This window comes from Gambusia affinis, linkage group LG18 (genome assembly GCF_019740435.1).
Source record: "Gambusia affinis linkage group LG18, SWU_Gaff_1.0, whole genome shotgun sequence".
Taxonomy (NCBI): Eukaryota; Metazoa; Chordata; class Actinopteri; order Cyprinodontiformes; family Poeciliidae; genus Gambusia; species Gambusia affinis.
Window position 1 is genome coordinate 17,718,940 of NC_057885.1, and position 21,722 is coordinate 17,740,661.

The 21,722-nt window shown below is 38.8% G+C and overlaps 1 protein-coding gene across 5 annotated transcripts in view; it reads right to left on the bottom strand.

Moving 5' to 3' along the window:
• Positions 1-3,780: 3,780 nt before the first annotated feature.
• The window catches only part of LOC122820293 (transcriptional-regulating factor 1-like), a 31,054-nt gene continuing 13,112 nt past the window's right edge, over positions 3,781-21,722 (bottom strand). The window contains exons 1-12 of one of the 5 annotated variants that reach the window (XM_044097604.1): positions 17,808-17,855; positions 17,537-17,645; positions 12,962-14,274; positions 11,571-11,794; positions 9,882-10,087; positions 8,997-9,157; positions 8,791-8,894; positions 8,591-8,651; positions 7,209-7,297; positions 6,405-6,527; positions 6,176-6,276; positions 3,793-4,518 (exon numbers count right to left, since the gene is read on the bottom strand). In XM_044097604.1, the coding sequence (XP_043953539.1) occupies positions 3,993-4,518; positions 6,176-6,276; positions 6,405-6,527; positions 7,209-7,297; positions 8,591-8,651; positions 8,791-8,894; positions 8,997-9,157; positions 9,882-10,087; positions 11,571-11,794; positions 12,962-14,274; positions 17,537-17,589 (2,961 nt within the window). In that variant the 5' untranslated portion in view covers positions 17,590-17,645; positions 17,808-17,855 and the 3' untranslated portion in view covers positions 3,793-3,992. Of the gene's footprint in view, positions 4,519-6,175; positions 6,277-6,404; positions 6,528-7,208; positions 7,298-8,590; positions 8,652-8,790; positions 8,895-8,996; positions 9,158-9,881; positions 10,088-11,570; positions 11,795-12,961; positions 14,275-17,389; positions 17,448-17,536; positions 17,646-17,807; positions 17,856-21,722 lie in introns of those variants that run through there. The other 4 variants (XM_044097605.1, XM_044097603.1, XM_044097602.1 and 1 more) reach the window with 4 other exon arrangements.

Consider the following 21,722-nt stretch of genomic DNA (forward strand, 5'->3'; position numbering starts at 1 on the left):
GTTCCACCAGGTGTTTGCTAGTGGCTGCTGCCGCTAGTCTGAAGGAGCCGAGTGCTGCGAAGCGGAAGCTTGGCTGGAGATTGAAGCTCAAAAGAGGAGCTTTCGGGAAGTAGGCAGAGCTTTGTGAAAGCCTGTTTGCACCCTGAATGGTTGCCATGGAGATAAAAGGATTTCTCAAACATGCAAAGAATCAAAGCAACACACCAGGTGTGTTTTTGACAGTATAACATAATATAAAACTCCAAAAACTCAATTTAAAGTAAAGTATTTAAATCTTTCTCATAAGTTTTTCTATAAAAACAACCTAAACAACTCTTATTTATCCTATTTACGTTATTACCAAACTTGTAAGTATCTGATCATTAATCTGTCACAGTGATAAGACCCTATTCCAACTTGTAAGAGGTTGCGTACACTGTGGACAAGTTACCAGTCCATCACAGGGTCAGCACAGACAAACAAGAAAAGCAAACATACAGAGTCGCTCCACAGGACAGTGGCCCACTAACCCAACATGCTCCTGTTTGGTCTGTGAGTGGCTGAGACTGCTGAAGCCTTTTCACAGTGCTAAAGGCCGCAATGGTGGGATTAGTTTTAAAGAATGTAACAAGGGAGTTTTTCTTCAAATGCTCTGTGTGATGGTCCATCCTGTTCCGATCAACGATCAATTTTAGGAAAAAATAATAAAATTCAAATGTTACTAACAGAGTGATGCGTGTTGGTTCTCTGTGCACAAAGAAATAGAAACCCAACGTCCATGTTGGGTTCAGTTTTGCCTCAATAGCCACTTAGTGTGTGTTTCATCTCTTCCCTTCAGAAGTGATTTTCCTTTGGGATTCCTGCAGCTCAGTGATCGAGAACCGGCCGGTCTGCCCATTGGAGGAACTGTTGTGAGGTTCCGGTCGGGTTCAGGCCTGCATCAGCCTTCCGGAGCTCTCAGGAGTTCTCAGGTCAGGAGTTTTGCTTTGTCAGGTAGTTTTGTAGAGAAACCAACAAGCTTCTGGCTGAATATTTGTCCAATCTCACCGGTAATGGCGGAGTTTTTTAAATCGATTGGGTTCCTGGTTCGGAAAGCAGTTTTGAACACATCTTCAATGTAACTCGGTGTGTTGTCCAATTAAAACATCAATTATGTACAAAGTTGATCGTTTCATTCAAATCTGTGTATTGAACCAACCCCACAAATGACATGAAACCGCCTGAAGAAGACAAGTGTTCAACTTTCTTCTTTGCGAAATGTCAACAAAAATGGATTAGTGCGGATTTTATTTTGGTAAAAGAATATGAGTTCCCCACTAGCGATATGCTAGCGCGTATGTTTAGGTTGTATTTACCCAGAATGCCCTGCACTGTAGTCCACTTCCTGCTTCTGGTGCTGTCTCCAGACCGGTTGGCGTTTGTACGCGTTCAAACGACACCAGAGTTCACCTCCAAGTGAAAACTGGGGTTTTCACTTTGGAAAGTTTTCAAAGTGAAACTGGGGTTTGTAGGCAACCAGGTTTAGCTTTTTTTAATCCGCAATCAAAACGGACTTTTAACGCATCAATGCAAAGGAGAGATAACCAGCTTTCCAGCCACATTCCCCTTTTTTAGCCTCTCGATGATTGTGAAAAATATTCTGCAGGACTTGTTGAACAGGAGTTCAGAAAGAAAAGATGATGGTAATCTTAACGCCATTAATCCGTCCAATTTGTGCTTCTGTCATGCTGACAGGATTACAGGCACATATCTGAATGCCAGTATCTACCCTGAGCTAATCCAAACAGGTTTACTATGAAACGATGAGCAAATCATCATGAGAAGAAACAAATAAAATACAACACAGCTTAAAGCTGCAGTATGAAATGTTTAATAAGATATATATTTTTACATATTTGTTAAAATTGTCACCGTGTAATCTGTAAAACATCAAGGTTTTCTGCCTTCTAGAAACAATCAAAGGCAGGAGGAAGATCCTAACACTGTCAATCACCTTCTGTGTGGTGCTGCTCATCCCTTCTTCCCTCGTATACCCATTGCTCTCTGCTACACTGCAGCTAGCATAACCTACCACAAATGCTAAGGCTAGTTAGCAGATAAACAGTTTTGGTGTAACATTAAGTTGTTTTTATGCCAGTGGCACATTGAGCAGCGAGTACATCAGATTGATTGACAACACCAAGACCCTCCTGGCTCTGATTGATTGGTTTTGGTTGGTGCATTTTTTCAGAGAGCCATAGCAGCACAGGGATCCAAAAGATCTATCACTTCACATTTTATCGGTCTCATATTATCCTCTCACAACATAGTGACAATTATTACAAACAAGTAAAAATTGTTAATAAAAGTTACATACTGCAGCTTTAATATGAAGTGTAACATTTAAACTTCGCAGATTTAAAGGTGAATAAAAATATATTTTCTCTCCATAACATGTCCAACAATGTTTTATTTTCTCTTACACTACCCCATGTTTTTGTTTCAGATCCACTGTGGAGCTTCATCTCTATGCATGTCACAACAGTAACCCGATTAAGCAAGCAGGTTTTATTCACTGTCACCGCCCTGTTCTGGGGAAAATGGGAGAGCAACACATGGGAGACGCTGGGATTGGGCTTTTGGGGCACATGCTCAGTCAGTTGGCAGAAAGTTGCTCCCTTTGAAAAGGTGAATGCCAACTGCTCAGTAACCTCTCTGTTCATTCTCTCTCTGGATTCCCTCTCTTCTGCTAAATGCAGCCCCCCTCTGTCTGTCAGAAAAGGCCAACACTGAACTCTGCTGCTGTCGTTTCACTGAGTTTTCTCCTACTTTTGTGTTCACAAGAGATTGGTAGCTATCGCTTCATTTTAATGCAAAAATCGGCATTTGTGATTAAGTGAACACAGGATTTAGCTTTAGAATAAAGGCATCAGCACTTGATTCGTTCTCTGAAAGCTGCAGAAAAACTCAATCTTACCAAGTACGTTTGTCTAGTTTTTAGTGCACTTGAAATGAGACAAAACTAACTTACATATATTTTTTCAATAAGAAATTTGATCTTGTTTTAAGTCTTTAATTCCTTAATATTGGTTAAAAAAAAGGAGTCATTTTTTCCTCGTTATTAAAATAATCTGACAATGAATTATGAATTTAAAACAAGATTCTATATATAAGTTTAACCTTATTTAACCGTCCTGTTGACCTCGGGTCAAAATGACCCGCCACTGTGTTAAAACTCCCCAAAGATCCACTAAATGTTATTTTAGGACAACAGGAGGGTTAAATATATTAAGATATTTGAAGTAGAAATAAGACTAAAACTTCTTGGTAAGATTCTGTGTTTTTGCAGTGTTCAGTGGGAGGTGCACCGTTAGAAACTGAATGAACGGAGGGCAGGCAAACTGTTGGACTTTTGTCAGAGGGAGGGTCTACTTTTATCTGCATACATGCACATCTGGGCACAAATCATGAATCTATGCAAACACAGTTATCACTATCTCAGATGTAACCCTTAGAAAGATAAGGTCAAAGAACACAGAGTGTCTTGCAACAGTTCAGCAAGAGCAGAAATGTGCGCCCGGTAATCCAGGAGAAGAAAATGCTTTTACGCAACAATAACAAAACCACGTTTTATGCAATGAAACTGTGCTATTGTCAATATGGGTGTCAGTATTGGTGTCAATATTGGTGTCAGTATTGGTGTCAGTATTGGCCCATTATGTGGTTCCATGAACACTGAAAACATTGTTCATTCATTCGGATCCCTGCTATTGTTTCACGTCCTGTCGACATAAATGAGCCAAAAAAACGTAAAAGAAGAAATAATGAGGTCACATTTTTATTAAAATCTCAGATGAATGACAATGACTTAAATATGTAACAAATTTGAGGACAAAATTTACAACAAAATCCCAACATTTAGTTATTAAAATGTTTTTTTGTTTGTTTGTTTTTAAGTAAAAAGAAGTTTGAATAAAAAATGAGGTTGAATGAAGCACTAAGTTTGAGAGATAATCAGAGTTTTGGAAGTAATGCTACTGCCAGCTGAGGGCTTCTTTCCCCTCCCCCAGTCCGGCTCCCATCTCCTCCTTCCCGTCTGGGAGGCAATAAAAAGAAGACATGTCTGGAAGAAGGAGTCCAAAAGAGCTCCACGGCTGGTGGAAAGTTGCGCTCGGGTCTTTTCGACTTGAATCACACGCATCGATACTGTTCATGGCGATCAGATGGGAGTTTGTAGGAGTGATGTTGCTAAAAGTCACACCTGAGCACGGATCCAGGAGCTGGTTAGGATTGACGGCGCCGCTGTTGGTCATGACGTTGTGGACGCTGTCAGGGTTGCTGTTGCCGTTTGCGGCGAGGCCCTGGGTGGAAAACGGCATGGCTGGAGAGGCCTGGGGTGGGAGCAGGCTACTTCCTGGGCTGGGGATGAGGCTGGCGGAGCGGCTGAGGGCGAGACGCTGCGTGAGGAGCTGGTGCTGCAGCCGCCTGTCGGTCCAGTCCTCCTGAGGCTGCCGGTGGATCTTCATGTGAGCATTCCTGGATTTGATTTTATAGAACATTCTGGAGAAAAGGGAGGACACAGAAGATTTAAAATAAATCTAAACCATGTGTTGGGCTCGCCCTGAAGGCAAAGGCAGGGGTTTTGTATTGGCAGCTTCTTTTAAACGGCAAAAACACAAACTGACCAAGTATATTTGTCCGGTTTTCAGTACGCTTGAAATAAGACAAAACAAACATACAAATAACTTTTCAGCAAAAATTACGAGTTATTTAAAGGGGAACTTACATCTGGACTTACATCTGGGTCTCAACCACTTCTAAAAACAGCCTAAGCAATAAAATAAAAAAAACATAACCAGTTTTTGATTAAAAGTTTGTTTTTTGTATCTGGAAAATGACCCGTTTCAGAAACCTCCTGAATATAATTTCACAAATCAGCAGGCCTTGCCTCTCACATAGTAGCAGACATTTTATACATCATTGTGAGTTGTATGCAAAAGCCGAATGGCTTCCTTTAAGCATACAGAGAAATAATCCTGATTTATAAATCTCTACTCGGCTTGGCTCCAGCATTCTTTAGCTCTCTCTTGCATAGATGTGATATTTCCCATTCTTTACGCTCAAATAACATTTTTCTTTTGCAAGTTTCACGTGTTCGACCTGAAAGGGGGAAACAAGCATTCAGTGTTTTGGCTCCTTCAGCCTGGAATCAGCTCCAGTCTGAACTCAAGATATCAGAACTATTTTGTCAATTTATTTTTGACTACATAAATTGGATTTATTTTGTCAAAAAAAAAAAAAAGGCAACCAGGTTGCTGTGTATTGCAGACTTCTGCCCAGGTCCCTCTTGAAAATGAGATCTAGATCTCAACGGGGTTTACATGGTTAAATAAAGGAAATAAATAAGTAAATAGTAACCCTGAGAAACCAGCCCGTTACCTAGCAACCCCAGCAGAGTTCCAGCCCATTACCTAGCAACCCCAGCAGAGTTCCAGCCCGTTACCCAGCAACCCCAGCAGAGTTCCAAGCCTTTGGTTTTACTGGATATAAAGTTACAGGATACTCTAAAACAGCTCAAAATAGAACTGACCAGACAAAAATCTCATTATCTAACAATGATTTTGTGCAAAAAAATATGATGAACATGTTTTAGAACCCAGAAAACCCACCTTAGCAACGACTTTTTAGACTCCTCCTAACTCAGAAAAGGAATTAGACCAGAAGATTCTTACTTATACTTATCTACCAACCCCGAATCGGAGTATCTAGTTTATTTACTTTGGATCAACATTATTAACGTTTTCTTTTGCTCTTTCCTTTTGTTTGTATTTCCTTTTAAATCCTGTAAAGCACGTTGTATTGCCTTGTTGCTGAAAATGTGCTACATAAATAAAATTACCTTACCTTTGTATATCGTAATCTGTTCATGGAAGCATAATAAGTCAATTTTAAGTAAATATTTTCCTAATATTGGTTTTAAAAAGTACTCTCTGAAAGTTCCTCTGATGTTATAAGTTATAACTAGTGAAACTAGTATCTTTTGTTCAATATTAAGAAATTATTAACTTAAAACAACCGCTTACATCTTGGTAAAAAAGTTACTTGTAAATTAGCTTTGTTGTATTTCAAGTGTACTGAAATATTTGCACTGTTAACTAGACAAAAATCGTTGGTAAGATTTGAATTTTTGCAGTGTAATAAAGCTGGTGCTACTCACTTGCCACACAGCTTGCAGGGGAAGAAGCTGGCCAGTGTAGGAACAGGAACCGCCTCTTCCAGAGCAAACGGCCTCTCCAGTGGCTGGGAGATGGGCGTCATCTGTGAAACACGACAACTTATGAGCTGGAAAGCTCCGACTGACTCGCTACGTTGCATAATCATAAACCACTTCACTCAGTTTCTGAATGCTCCAGGCAAAACCATTATTACAAGAGTTTGTTTCTTACGCATTTCTGCAGCTCCTCCTGTGCCTCTCTGATCTCCTCCTCTTTTTGTTTCTTCTGTTTGTCCATCAGCTTTTTGCTCAGGTAGTAAAACTCCACGCACTGTGACACCGTCTTTGTCCTCACCTGCAACACGCAGCGGCAGAGTGTCCATGTTGTCAGACTCTGATTGAAATTCGGTGTTTAACAGAAGTTTTCTCTCCAGCTAAACGACCTGCTGTGCTGTTAGCAAAATGCTGAATCATTCACACCTGAACAAGTACGGGCATGAAAAACAAAACCCACAGCCAGAAGAAAAAGGAGTACAAATCCAAAAAATGATGAGCACAAAGTTACATTTAGTTCTGAAATGAAAATGGGTTTTTTATTTTCCTTTTATACAACACCCTCCAATTGTGCATCGTATTTGTGACGGCAATAAATAAAAAGTTAATTTCCACCTTAAAACTTTTTAAACTAATCCCTGAAATTTTCTAGAAAGAAGAACATTTCTTGAGTTCCAAAAGTCAAAACGTTTCTAGAAAAAAACTCAGAAATTTTGAGATTAATCTAAGAAATTTACAAAAAAAAAATTAATTGGGAGTTTCACCAACCATTTATTGTTTAATTGGCCTTGAGAGGCTGAACAGCTGAATACTTTCTTCTGCCTACATCTCCCAGCATGCCGTGCATTGCAATAAATATTCTATATATTTTAAATATTAAATTCTATCAGATGTTTTATGTATTAATCATATTTACATTGTGACATGTTGTTATTGATTTATTGTCCAGCTCTTGTAAAGAATATTAGTGTCATTGATTTACCGTCTTCTCAATGAGTGGAAAGTCTTTTCCATTTGTCCCTAAAGCCCCATGGAAGAGATTCTTCTCTGTTTCTGTCCAGAAATCACAGCCTATAGAGAGAAAGGGGGGAGGGGACACAGGGCCGGAGAAACAATGAAAATAAATACCACAAGGTCATACTATCATGCATGACCTGCTGGGATGCAGCCGTGATTCCCTGCTGTGTGGAGAAACACACAAAGATATAATTTCATAAGTTTAATGTAACAGCTGCTTGAAGACTTTTTTTTAGACTTTTTCCTAAACAGACGGCGGTCAGTAAATCTCTCAGGAACTTGAGATGTCTAAACACCAACAAGCTGTTTCTGTACGGAGCTGAAAATGTGCCGTTCAACTCTTACTTACAGGGAAAATACTCACCTGATTGACACACAACAATGTCTGCTTTGTTCTGGGCTCCTTGTGGGATTAAACGGGTGAGAGGATTGGATGTAAGTGGGAGTAAATTCAGCCTACAACAATGACTTCTACTGTACAAGCTGCAGAAACGGGTGCCTCTTTTTCACATGCATACCAATTCTCATAGCTGTTGGCGATGCTTCAGGAAAGTTTTGCTCACCTTAACTTGTTCTGGTAAGTCTTTCCTGTTTTTTTGGTAGAAAAACAGGAAAGACAGGTTTACCTTCTGTCTGAACAAAGCCTAAATATCTGGTTAAAGAGTTGGCATGGTTCAAGAAATCAAGCCTGACGTCTACGGTCTTTGATGAGGCTAAATCTAGACGGTGGTTTGAGGTAAAAACACCAGTTTTAAAGGTAAATTAAACAAACCTGGAATAGATATAAACATATTTAAATACACCAGAGATTTTGGTTGTAACATAATTAATTGTGCAAAGAGTCAGGTGGTAAGAGACCTTTTGGTAGCTACTGTATAGTTGAAGATAAAACACTATAGGAATCTCAAAATATAATTCTTTATAAGTTTTTTTACTTAAATGTCTAAGTATAAGACTTAGCCAAGTACATAAAACATAAATGCACTCTGACTGTTGATAAGGGTTTAGCAGTAGGTAGTTTTCTTGTAGAATTAGAAAAATAAACAACAATTTCACTTGCTTGAAAAACAAATGTTTTCTTGTCTTTCCCATACTGAAGAGTGGCTAAGAGTCCATCATGTCAAACGTACACATTTAGAAAATAGAAAGTCAAGTATTGTTAATTATTTTTAGGGAATGCCAAAACCTTTATCACTAGTTTGTAAAAAATATATATGTTTCTGTGTGCTAAATTTCTTCAAAAACTAAACTCAAACATTTGATGTCTTAAAGTTTACACTTATGGAATTGCAATAAAAGGTTAATTTAGCTGAAGTGCTGACATGAAGAGGGAGACTGAGAGTTTACCTGAGTAGTGGTAGTCTGCTACTGGTGAGGGCTGTGAAAACAGCAGCATCTCCAAAGCAGCCTGCAGAACAAACAAAAGGAAATTAATAAAAGGAAAAGATGCACAGAGCTTAGGAACGATTCAAAAAGAAGGATAAAATGGGTAAAACCTTTAAATACAAAAAAATCCCCAGTGAGACAATAAAACCATCTGTTCTTACCATCGTGTTCCCCTTGCAGTAGTAGAGACAGTGCAGCGCTAGCTCTGTGTTACTGCCCCCTCCTGGTAGGCAGCTGGAACTGCACATAGACAGCAGCTTCTCCACTATAGATAAAACACAAATAAAGAATTAAAATGTAAACTCCATTCAAACTGGGGCTTCATTCAGGGTTAAATAAAAGTTGACCAGCAGGTGTTGTAGCTCACCGTGGCACTGAATGCTAGCGCTCTCCTGCAGCTCATCCCAGGGTTTCCACACCAGCTGCTCTGGAGGGGAGTCTTCCTCCGAGATCCAGGAAGCCGAACACTCACCGTCCCCAACGCAAGGAGGAAGATCGGCTTGGAAGTCTGGACCCACGTTGACATATCTGAGAAGAAAAAACCAAACTAGTGACCTCTGAACTTTCAGAACCGCATAAAGGCAGTCACAAAGTCAGCCTTCTATCACTTCTACAACATTAAAAACATTAAAGAAAAATGGATCATAATTTTTGATGACTTTGGAGATGGCTTTTGAGAAAATGTGATATTTGTTGCTTGTTTCCTAATTGGTTACTGTATTATGTTTTTATACTAATGGACCTGTCATGACTACAAGTTTTACTGGATAATAATTTTTTTCTTAAATTATTGCAATAAATGATAACATTGTTGGTTTGAGACAATTGTCAAGTAATATAATAGTAATGGCATAATAATGCACCATCAAGAAACATTGCATTCTAAAAAACATTTAACACTGGAACTGGAAATATCCAAAATAAATAAACAAAACAACGAAGACAAAAATATAAAATGAATCATGAAGTCTCTGTAAACATAATTATTCTTTTAAACATGAGCTAATTGAGTCCAAAGCACCAGACTGAAGACATCTGTCATCCAGTTTTAGATAAAAAGAGAAAAACAATAAATCACGCAAATCTAAATAACTGAGTTTCTCTTAAATTATCATTATTTATTCACAATAAATCTATTGCAACAGGCCTAAATACAAGACAATTTGTCTTGTCTGTCGCTGCGCCTCTTCAGCTAGAAAACCAGGCGTGATCTTTTGTAAAGCAGAAAGGCCTGTTTGTGTACTTTACTTACGGTAACCCACATATCTCCTCCCCCTCCTCGGCCCATGCTGTTTCTTCCCCCCTGCGGTGAACAGATGAAAGGGTCGAGAAGAGACCTGTGGCCCTGCGGGAAGGATTGAGAAGCGGCCGAGGAGTGTAGCGCCTCCGATTCTGAGCCCTTTTGGAGCGAAGGATACTTGGAAACGGCCTCCCAGTGTAGACGGGTTTAGCTTGTTCCTGCACAAAAAGACAAGGAGTTCACTATTAGTACCTCTTTTGGAATCATGCAAATGTAACAAACCGAGTAAAGTTAGATTTAGGTCAAGAGAGGAAAGATAACTTATCTTAGAAGCATCTGAACAAACAAAATCATTTCCTCCTTCTAGAAGAGCAGCGATAACTTCCCGTTATGTGCCTACATGAGCCTCGTTCTACGGCAGGAACAACATCCCACCTTTCACACTCGATCCTCCTTATTTACAAGCCTCATCTGTTAAACACGTCTAAAAATAAGGCTGTGGTTTTGGAATCAGTAGTAAAGTTGAAGCTCCTCCAGGTGCAGCGAGCGCCGCCTGCCTACTTGCTAACCCGTTTACAGGGTTTAGTTGATTAAAAATGACAGCAATATGCAAACATGGGCTGCAAATGTTAAAACTGCAATCTGTGATCATGTTTCTGAAGATAAACTGAACAATCGCAGTGGCATGTTACAATTTTGATCCCTTGCTTTCTGTTCAACAACTGAACAGCAGGCATTCAAACTGACAGCTTCTACAATGGGCTGCTCCACTCCTGTGCTGCCTGTTTGCACAAAAACAAGTACAGGAAATCTTTAAAACATAAACTTTATTCATTCTCCTGGTACTGGTTTTACCTGCCACAATTAGCATTTTCTGTAAAAAAGTAAAACAATAAGCTAAAGTAATTTTTTTTTTATTGGAGCAATATAATCTGACACTCGAGCTTTTAGAAATACAACTTTTAATTTGAGTAAATTTAATTAGTGGGGAAACAAGAAATAACTGATTCTTTTAGCCATCTTCAAAATGGGAAAGACAAAAGAATCCTATTTGATTGGGCTAAATGTGTTGATCTTCATTACAACAGAAAAAAATAATTTTTAAAAGTTAAGTTTGAAACAACTCAATGTGGCATTCCTCAGGGATCTTTCTTTGGCCTCTTTCTGTTTTCCACATACCTGCTTCCTCTTGAACAACATGTTTAGTTCTATGCCATTCTTTGTTGCTGATATTCCACTTGGCCTACCTAAAGCAGATATTTGTAGTTGTGCTGGTCACTATAGCCGTATTTCCATAATAAAACCTGGAGAATCTCAAATTCAAGGATCACACTGATTATTTCAGTCGTGTCAGTCAAATATTATCATTTAGGTTGCTAGAAATACAGAAGTTGGATTTGTTTTTTTCAAATTCGTATTTTGTTTTATTATTTACTTATTTATGTATTTTTGCATCATTTCATCAAAACAATTTCCTACCCTGTGAACTGGGTAGGATTCTGAAAATCAGAACCAGTGATTCTGATTTTCCAATGAGAACAAACAAATTAGCAAATTTTACAAATGCATCCTCACTATAAAGAAAAACCTTTACCTATGCAGCTAAACTAGAAAACAGATAAAAAACAAAATCCAATAATTCTTTTAATCATTCTCATTGTTTTTTACTGGTGCTGATAAAAACTAAACTCTGTACTGTACCTGGATATGATGCTGTTGGTCCAGACTGACTGGTTCAGTCTTTATTTTCTGGGTCACTTTGTAAGGAGATGCATTTTCTGTGGTTTCGTGATGCTTCCCGGAGGATGGGTGAAAGGGAAGAGAGAAAGGAGCATTTGAGGACGGACTGGTGGCATGGAGGGATGAGCGATGGGTTGAAGAAGAGAGGGATGACGGTTCGGGAGACTGGAGAACGTCACAAGTGGCTGAAGACACAAATTTAAAAACAAGGAGGGATTAGAACAAGGCTAGAGAAACATTGTCCCTCTGAAGCAGATCTATTCACTCATTTAAATTTTAAACTGACCTATTATGCTTCCTTGAACAGGTTAGGAGACGTCTATTGGCTACAAAACATGTTCATTTCATTTTTTGCCCAATATCATTATTAGATAATGACATTTATTTAAAGTCTGCTCAGTTCAGAATGAGCTGTTTTATGGACTCTTGTCACTTTAAATTCAAATAAGCTGCTGCTGGCCTCAAAGTTTACACTCCAACATAAAAATGGCGGCAAACAGATGAGTAATTATACAACTGTATGAAAAGTAGCAGTCTGAACAAAACACTTATCAGCAGCCACTGATAAGTAGTCGCATAAAACCAGCCCACAAAACATGCTGGAACTCAGCTCAGGTTGCTAGGTAACAGGCTGGAACTCAGCTCAGGTTGCTAGGTGACCGGCTGGAACTCAGCTCAGGTTGCTAGGTAACCGACTGGAACTCAGCTCAGGTTGCTAGGTAACCAGCTGGACTCTGCTGGGGTTGCTAGGCTGTCGCAGTTCCAGTCGAATGTCACTTACCAGTCTTTGTGAAACTACTTTCCAGATACCCAAAAACGAAAAACTTACTGCCAAAAAACAACTGAGTGTTTTTTTTAAGTCCTTGGCCTAATTTTAGAAGCAATAGCGACGCAAATGGACAGCAAATTTGGATGAGTCCATTTAGTCCTTCTCACAACTAGTGGTAATTAGACTCTTTCAGAGTTACTTCAACAAAAAATGTAGTTATGTTAACACTTGAAGTAGTCAATGTCTTGTTGAAATAATTCTGAAAGATTTAACACAAGTTCTGGGAAGGACGAAACAAACTCAGCACAAAGTTGATTTAACTCCACTAAACATGCAAAATGTTTAAGTGTTAAAAAGCAGGGAAAAATGCAACTTTCAACTGAAGTTTACAAAAAAAATGTCAGACATGAAAAGCGAAACTGCGATTTGCATGTGGGAAATGGGAAACTTCACAAGCACACCCACAAAAACCCACACGTCCCGTAAATTTACATGTGGGTATTAACCTAAGAGTAAACTCCTTTCATTTAGACCTGGTGCGTGCTCTTCTACATTTTTATAAGCATGCCGGTGTATGTTCTACCTGCAGCGTTCCCAGCCTGGTCACCTTGAGAAGACCTCAGGCCGCACTTGGAGTCGCTTTGGTCGGCTGCCGGCTGCGGGAAGCAATGCGACAGCAGGGGGAACTTCCAGATCATCCCGGCAGACTGAATGCGAGGAGGGAAAAACTGAAGTCCGCCCAGGGATTCTGCGCCCGGGGCGATCACATGTCCTGCCCCTCCCGGTGCGCTCGGAGAGTCTGCTTTGGAGGGCGACTGGGAGGGAGGAGGCAGCGGAGTGGGTGGAGGACTCAAAACTGAAGACATGAGGTGAGACGACGACGGTGGGGAGGGGAAAGAAGACGACAAAGAGGAAGAGGAGGGGTGAAGATAGGTGTCTTGGTCGAAAGCGCAGCTATGCCTCAACTTGACTGATTCCAGTCCATTCTCCCAAATTTGCCCAGAATCCCTTTCAGGAAGCATTTGGAATCGTCTCCTTCTTTGGGGGAGGAACGCGTCAGAGAAAGAGTCCAATTTCTGAGTGATGATGCCTACAGGTGATCCCGAGCTCAAGCTGTGGGCATCTGCCGCTCCTCTCCACCTCCGCTCTGCCGGACTGCCGACCTCTGCCTCCCCTGTTGGCGACACGGTGAGCCAAGACCCATCAGCTTCCGCCGGCTGAAGCTGATCCTCTCCCGAACCGCAGCTGGACCCGTAATCTTCCTCTCCTCCTGGGTATCGGTCGCTCAGCTGTGACTCCGTCCTGTTGTAGGACGCAGTTTGCTTACCGAAGTGGCTCGCGCCGACCTCCCTGCTGCTAATGGCTTCACCTTGTCCATAACTGTTATAGTTTGACCTGATCCTCCACCTGTCTCCCTCTTCAGGAGCGCAGTTCATCATGCAAAACACATCATTCGTGTTGCTGTGGAAGTCATCGGCAGCGCTTTCACCACTCTCCCCATCGTCCCAGATCCCCTTTTTGCCGTACCACGAGTCGTCAAAGTGACCGCCAAGTCTGTTCTCGCCACCAAAATGTCCTCCCAAACCAGCATCTCCATCCAAGCTACTCCCACTGGTGGTGAGGAAGACTCTGTCACTGTCGCTGCTCGCCCTCCTCACCCCAGATGAGGTGTTTGATGTCAGGAAGGAGGCGGCGGACTGCTCCTCTCTGCCTCCATACTGGTCGTGGGAGTCCTGGGCGGAATGTGAGGACGGGAACCCGTCATCAGGGCTCTGAAAGCCGGATAAGGCCAGGGGGAAAGAGGTCGGACGGTGACGATGATGCTGGAGGTTGGAGAAGGACTGTGCGGACGGGCGACCCTCCATGGTGACAGTGTGCTTGGTTTTGCTAGAACACCTGAAAGAAACACAGAATAACCAGAGAAATTTAGGGAGAGTCATGCAAGAGTAGCACTACTTCAACGACGTATTTTTACTCAAGTAAAAGTAAAAAGGTATTTATTAAAGCCTAATCAAGTAATAACTGATCAAAATATTAATCATTCAGTATTTTAAAATTACATAATCAGACAGACCCAAAAAGTGCACATTTTTGTACCTTAAAGAGCAAACCAAAAATAATTCATTATAATTACAAATAAACAAAATCAGGCAAGAGAAATATATTTTTTCTAAATCAATTACTTTCAATATAAGACTTATGACATTTTAACACAAACTGCAGGCGTGTGTCTGCTAAATTTTCGGTTAGTACAAGTTTCTTCTTCACTTTGTGAAAATTCTCACAGTGGGTAGAAAATCCAGAAATTTTACTCACTTAAAAGTAACAATACGTCAACGTAAAATGACTCCAGAAAAAGAAAAAGCACATTTTTTTCCCCAAAAAGTCACTGAAGTAAATGTAACTAGTTACTACCCTGGATACAGATATTTATTGGATTTAAACATGTATTTGTACATTTCTTGTAGGAAATCACACATATTTTTCTCTGTCCCCTCGGAGTCAGTAGATGCTCATAAATCAGTTTTCTACAACTTGAGTTTTTGCATAAATGCCTGATGATACAAATATTATTTATTAAGCAGAAGGACATCGCAGTCATTTAGAATATTTGGATTAAGATTTGTACAGATTGAACGAAAGTGTTAGCTTACATTGTGCAATACTCATTAAGCTCAAACAAATTGAAGTTTCTAATCTTAACCACGTTTCACTGATTTGTAACTTGACATAAAAAAATTATTTTTATGACTTTATTCACTTTTTACAATTCACGTGCGATATTTATTGGAAGAAATGAATTTTAAAAAAATTTAAATAAGTTAATCTTTTATTCCAGCAGCATTATTTTAAGTTAAAATACATTTCTTTCAGTGAGGCGGAGATTTTCTTTAGCCTTACTTACTTTTCACTCCAGTGCTTGTTTGCAAAAATAAACTGCAGTTCTCGTAGTTGTAAACCTTTTAATTAATATTAAGACTGTATATATAAATAAATCAGTTAATATCTAGGCATAAGAAATCGGTAGTTAGAATAAAAATCACTGCTGGACAAGGTCTCCCACCCAATGCGCCAATATGGCAAACTGCTGAATCCCATGTGCACAAAGAAGCGTTATGAAAGATCCTTCCTCCCAGCAGCTGTTCTTCTTGTACATCTCTTTTTTTAAATCACTCCACTCATCTGTAAACCTTATGCAGTAATTGTGCCCCTATTGCTATTTTTATATCTGCATGCTTCCACCTACCATTAACCTGCTGCTGTTGCACATGAATTGTCCAATAAAAGAGATATCATTTATTGGACAATAAAAGATATATCTGTTCTATTCTAATAAAAATTAGAACGCATGCAACAGCAACAATAATATAGTTTCATTTACACCCCAAGTAAACAGAAACACACATTAGGCAACATAAACAAAAGAAAAGTATACATGGAAAAAGCTTGGATTTCCTCAAAAAGTTTCACTCTTTGCTACTGCAATCGAAGATAAATTCATTTTAAAGCTTTTTTATCTTGTACCAGAACTCCCAGCAAATATTGAGTGAAATTGACATTATGTATCCTATTTCTACAAAAGACGGCAAGGAGTCCCACTGATTTCTATGTTGACTCATTAAACTTGATATCATGCACACAGGACAAGAAGAATGATATATAAAAAAAGACTTTATGTGGATAAAAGACCAGTTCTAGTTCTCCACGATGCAGCTCGTCGGTTGATTTTTAAATGCTTCTTTGACAGCTTATTTTCAGTTACGTGTAGCTTTGAAAGAGAAGATTGAAAGTCTATCTGAAGAAAACGTAGTTTTTGTCGTCTGTATCATAAAACATTCCCAATGTTTGTTGTGTTTTTACAGAAATACACATGTAGCAATACAAAATGAGCAAAAAAGCCACTAAATAAATATTAAAAGCAACAACAATAGTGTTCTGGAAAATCCAAGAAACCATGTATAAACATAAACCAAATTAATCTCTGTCTGCGGTCAATAAAAAATAAAGTACATCCCATTTGCATATTTAGCATGTGTGGATTAGGGGTTTTGTGATTTGAGAAATTTCACGCAAAATTGTTTGCTTGAGCTTTGCTTAGTTATCCTTTGTGTTGTGATTTTTAAAAGAATCTGGTAAAGATTAGATGACAGCGGCGTACTTCCTTTCTACCGCAAGTCATCTGAAGTAACTTTCCCATAAAGTTCCCACGCTTCAATTCAGGATCTGGAGCCAAACTGAAGTAATCAGAAAATTATTACTAAACCCTAGTTAAAAAAGGAAAACTTCCTGCATTTACCAAAACCAAAAAATACCCAAATTTGTATCTGGTAATAGGCAGGATGTTGAGTCTTAGAACATGCTAGTGATGGAAACTGAGGGCGCAAAAATCAAACCATCTGGCCAAACGCTTAACTAACCAATGAGGGAGAGATTTAAAATAATATATGAACTCAAGTGGTTTCAAGATAACCGACTGCAGCAGATGCAGAGTCACACTGCAAAGATCTATGCACTTAAAGGACATGATGGAGGTTTTTAGTCAAACTTCAGGTTGTGGTGGCTGAAAGGAAACTTAAAATTAAAACCACACAAAGTTCAACTGAAAAGGATGGTTTTGCTTTTTTCTACCATTAATAGCAGGTGTCAAAAAAAATTTACAAAATTTTGATTCCTGCTGCAGAGAAAACGCGTAAAATGTATTTATCTAAATGGTTGGTATTGCATTTAAAAGAAAGGGTTTCACTTTGAGTATTTACGCTTTGTCAGCTCTTTTTCAAGCCGAAACAGTGAAGTTCAAAAACCTAAAAAGAATCAGATAGTTAGGTATGATTGTCAATTAAATGTAGCTGTTTACATAAAGTCATGCGGCGGGAAAAACAAAAATCTTTTTTAACAAACATAATTTTCCATTCAGCAAAACTTGATTTAAATATTTTCTTCACGCCGTTTCCATATAAACAAATCTTTGAGCTGTCAAATTTAAAACATTTGCTCATTTCTTCTTTAGTACCTGGCTGTCGTTTTCTTCATTGTCTCTTATGAAACCACATTCAGTTCTAAATAGGACACTGAGTGAGTCAGAAAGAGAAAGAACAAAGTCAGATGAAGAGATGAAGAGACAAATAAACTGTATACATTCTGAGCTGTTTCTCTTTACCAGTCCTTGGCGCTTAATTTCCTTTTCGCATACGTTCTCCTCCTGTTGTTCATGTTCTCGCCTTCTCACTGTCCTCATCATCGTCTCTGGGTCCTCAGCTCTTCGCTGTCTAAAGTGATTTTCAACCTTTAGCTTCAGTCCTTCCTATTTGTGTGTCTTCACACACACACACACCCATCATAATGGATAGAAAACCAACCATAGGCCACACACATCGTTTTTTTTCTTTTGTCAGAGTGAAACACACGCACACCCTGACTTTCATACTTACACATTGTCGCAGGTGTCAAAGAGGACCAGCGGGTAGTGATGTTGCCTGTACTGCCTTTGCGTTGTCGTGATAACCACATCCTGAGGAAACAACGCTGACGGATCTCCCTCCTTTTAGCTATCTTTATCTCTCTGCCCCCACCTCCATCTCTCTATATCTTTCCGTCTATCTGCCCGTCCCCACAGCGCTGCGTCTCTCTTTCTCACCAAGCGTTTGTTGTCCTCTCTTTCTTCTTCTTTGGTTTGTTTTTTTTTTCAAATCTATGTGCTATTCGGTTTCCTCCTAAATTGACCCAAAGATGCACCAAAAAAATCTCTTTCTTTCCAAATAAAAGTACCAAAAAAAAAAAAAAAAAAAAAGATGACGACTTCCAGTTTGGTGCAAATTATTTGTGCATTTAAGTGACTTTTCTCAGCACTGTGAAACATCCTATGATTTGGGGGGTAATTTCTCCATCCCTATGTCTTTATTACACTTAACGTTTTGTGTGTGTGTGTGTGTGTGCAGAGGCACCAGATGTTTACCAGATCAAGACTCTCCCGGGCTGAGTCAGCTGACAGGAAGTGAAAAAGAACGAAACAGGAAGGAAGAAGACGGCGACAAACGATGAGGTTCAGGGAACCCTCTAACGCACCCAGTGGTCCCACCCACTCGCACACCCACTCACACACACGCACACACACACACACACAGCACGCACCTGTAAACATGTTGTCTCTCTGTACTCGTTAAGTCAGCCTTAACGAGCGGAGAAAAACCTTTAAACACCTACACAGTCAACCTCAAGCTCAACCACCAGCGAGTCCAGATGTACTGGAGTGAATTTGGTGACCTTTGTCAGACCTGCAGGTTTACAGACAAACTGGAGACTTTTGGCATTTATGTGTTCACCGTTTTTGAAAGTCTGCCCTCATGTCTTGTACAGTAAGAAAAAAAATCTAAAATATTAATACAATAAAAAAATACATATTCTATTTATTAATTGATTTAAAAGATAAATATGAAAATAGAACTAAATAAGATTTTACTATTTATTTACTAAAACAGTTTTCTTCATATATTTTTTCATTTATTTAAGTTTATTATGACAAAACATTATTTAATTCCCATTGCATATATAAAAATAATTTTCTCTATTACTATTGTTGGGACGCTTATCCAGGGTTGCACATATAGATTAACACTATCTTTTAAATAATAAAAAAAACTTAGGTGAAGTTCAAATATTAGCTGTCAACTCTTCAGATTAAACGTTGTTCCTTCTTTGCTTTATGAGGCATGATGGAGCTGCTCTGAAATCCTCCGTTTTATAGTTGTTTTGTAAACATAAATCATAATTTATTAAGTGTTAATTTGATCATCTCTGCTGCGTGCAGATCAAAGGTCGCTGCCAATTATCCTTAATTTCTGAATAACATTAAAACATTTTTTTTTTATTAACTTTGCTAAGTGTGAACTGGTACTAAATTACGCACATATTTAATATATTCATATATTTTTTAAACAGCGTTCTCTCACCTGAGCATGTACTTTATGTTCGTGTCAAACAGCTTCAACTTGCAGAAGACAATCAGCAGAATTCAAGTTTACCATCAAGCTTCAGCCAGTCACCAGTAGCTTTACTGGCAACAAGTTTTGACCAGCAGAAGTTGCTGGAGCAACTATCTCCAACATTATTGTCCCCTTTTCAATAGGCTAATCCATAAACACGACACATCAACGTGACTTTTCAGCCTTCAAGTACACCGATGTTTAAGAGAAAATGATTTGCAATGAAAAAAGCAAATAAAACACAAATTATTGGCTCTGATTTTACATTGTGGTAACAAACGGGGGAACATTTTTAAAAAAGGTTGACCTCTAATGGAAACGTCGATTGACGTGCCTGCCACTCTAAACGAGGAAGTCAAAGGATGAACACGTTTCAACCCATCCCATTCAAATATACAGAAATCTTTTTATGATTTTCCTTTTTTAACTGTCAAATCATCTGTAAGTGTTGCAGCATTCGTCTTGCATGTAGTGTGAACAAAAATCTTGGTCCCGGTCTCACTTCTTTTCAGTTATTTTGGGGGCTGTATGAAAAAAATCCTTGCATCTTTCAAGTGCCTTGCACGATTACTCATTATGCGGAGAAAAGACAGAAAGAAAAAAAAAGTGTCTTAGACGCAACTCCATCAGTACAGCTCTAAAGTCAGCAAAAATGTTATTTCTAGAGACTATCTGAAGGTAAAATGTAAAAATTTAAAGGAAGGAAAATGTTTTTGCAAAGTTGGATGTAAGCTGTAAATTTGTATTTATTGTATTTATGTAATTTAGAGAGGAGTATTTTGGATCATCTCATTAAAAATACAAACATAAAGGCCCAAAATTATGAAGTAACTTCCAAGAGACACATCAGAACTCGATCTCAGTCCCTCCCTCAGGTTGGCCGGCGTACCGGTCCAGAAGGTTGATGGCCAAACAGCACAGAAATGGATTATGTTTTTTATGCATTTTTCAGTGAGCTTGAGCAAAGTTATCTCATTCTATGCTCTTTGCTGAGGAAATCTGTAAAAGTCAGAACAAGTATGCACAACTTTCCTTATGTATTTTTAGGTATGCATAAGTATTATCACACCACTGAGGAATAAATATGAACCGTAAAGAAGGGCTGAGAGCTGCAGCTTCAATGCAAACAGCTCACATATCAGGTTCCTCTAAAGAAAGTACTTTATAATTATTGCAAAGTATCTGATCTGATCTGCTTTGTATAAATACAATCTTGCTTCAAAGCTTTCGGATTGACAGTGAAGTATTATTGTACGTTCATAACATATGTGGTCATTTGTGCCTTTAATGCTCACAGCTAATCTTTATCTTTGTGGCTGCGATGTGGCCAATGTGTAAGAAGAGGTTTTGATATCATCATCGCAATTTTTAGCAACAGTGTCACAGTTAAATATTTTCCTGATAGCCTCCAAAGGCCGCATTAAACTCAAGAAATTAAACTCCTAAACATGGTTTAAACTATGCCACGATATTTTTCATGAGAATTTCATGATACTTCAGTAAATTGCTGTCCGTTTCAGGAGTGAACCAGACAGTGATCTTTGAAACAGACAGAAAAACAAACAACACAAGCAGACCTATATAAGTTCCCACATGCAAAAGTCTCCATCGACATGAAACAGCCTTCACTTCAATTCATTTCAATAATTTCATCTTTTAGGCCTTATACATTTAGGCTGTGCATATGATGATCTATTTTTAAAATCACATTTTGAATTAAAGTGATGCTATTTAAACAAATTATTTAAATAATAAGCCTTTAAAAGATAAAGTCTTTTAGTGCATATGGAAGAAGCATGCATTATTTTGGTGGTTTCTCTCTGTTTAGAAGATTTTTTTCAACATAACTTAAGCAAATGAGAGAAATTTCAATACAACTGCAAGTTATTCATGGAAAACTGGTCAATTTGTGCCTAAAATAGTCTAAACAAAATGCATTTTGGGAAGCTGAAATACCTTGGCTCTGTGCTACTTCTCTCTTTTGGCTGGCGTTTGAAAAGCAGCCAATCCAAGAGCAGCATTTATTTTCCTTGGCACTGATTGGTTGAACCTTTAAGAGTGAAGACTGTAGTTGCTAGTTTCTGCATTGAGATAATCTGTTTCCACAAATATACCTTAATATTAATCCATATTAAAGTACATTTGGTGTTTGACCGATTAAAATAAGAAGCTAAGTGTTTTTAGAGTCTGATCTGAATCTGAAGTAAGCAGAAATTTATTTGTTTCCAACCAAGTACATTTCATTTCCATTCACCTGAAATTAGTTCAAAACTTGTTTGGGTAGATAACAACACTGAAGTTCAAAGCTTCAAACTCTGTTTTTCAGACAGTGAGACAGAGCTCAACCAGTGGCTACGAATCATA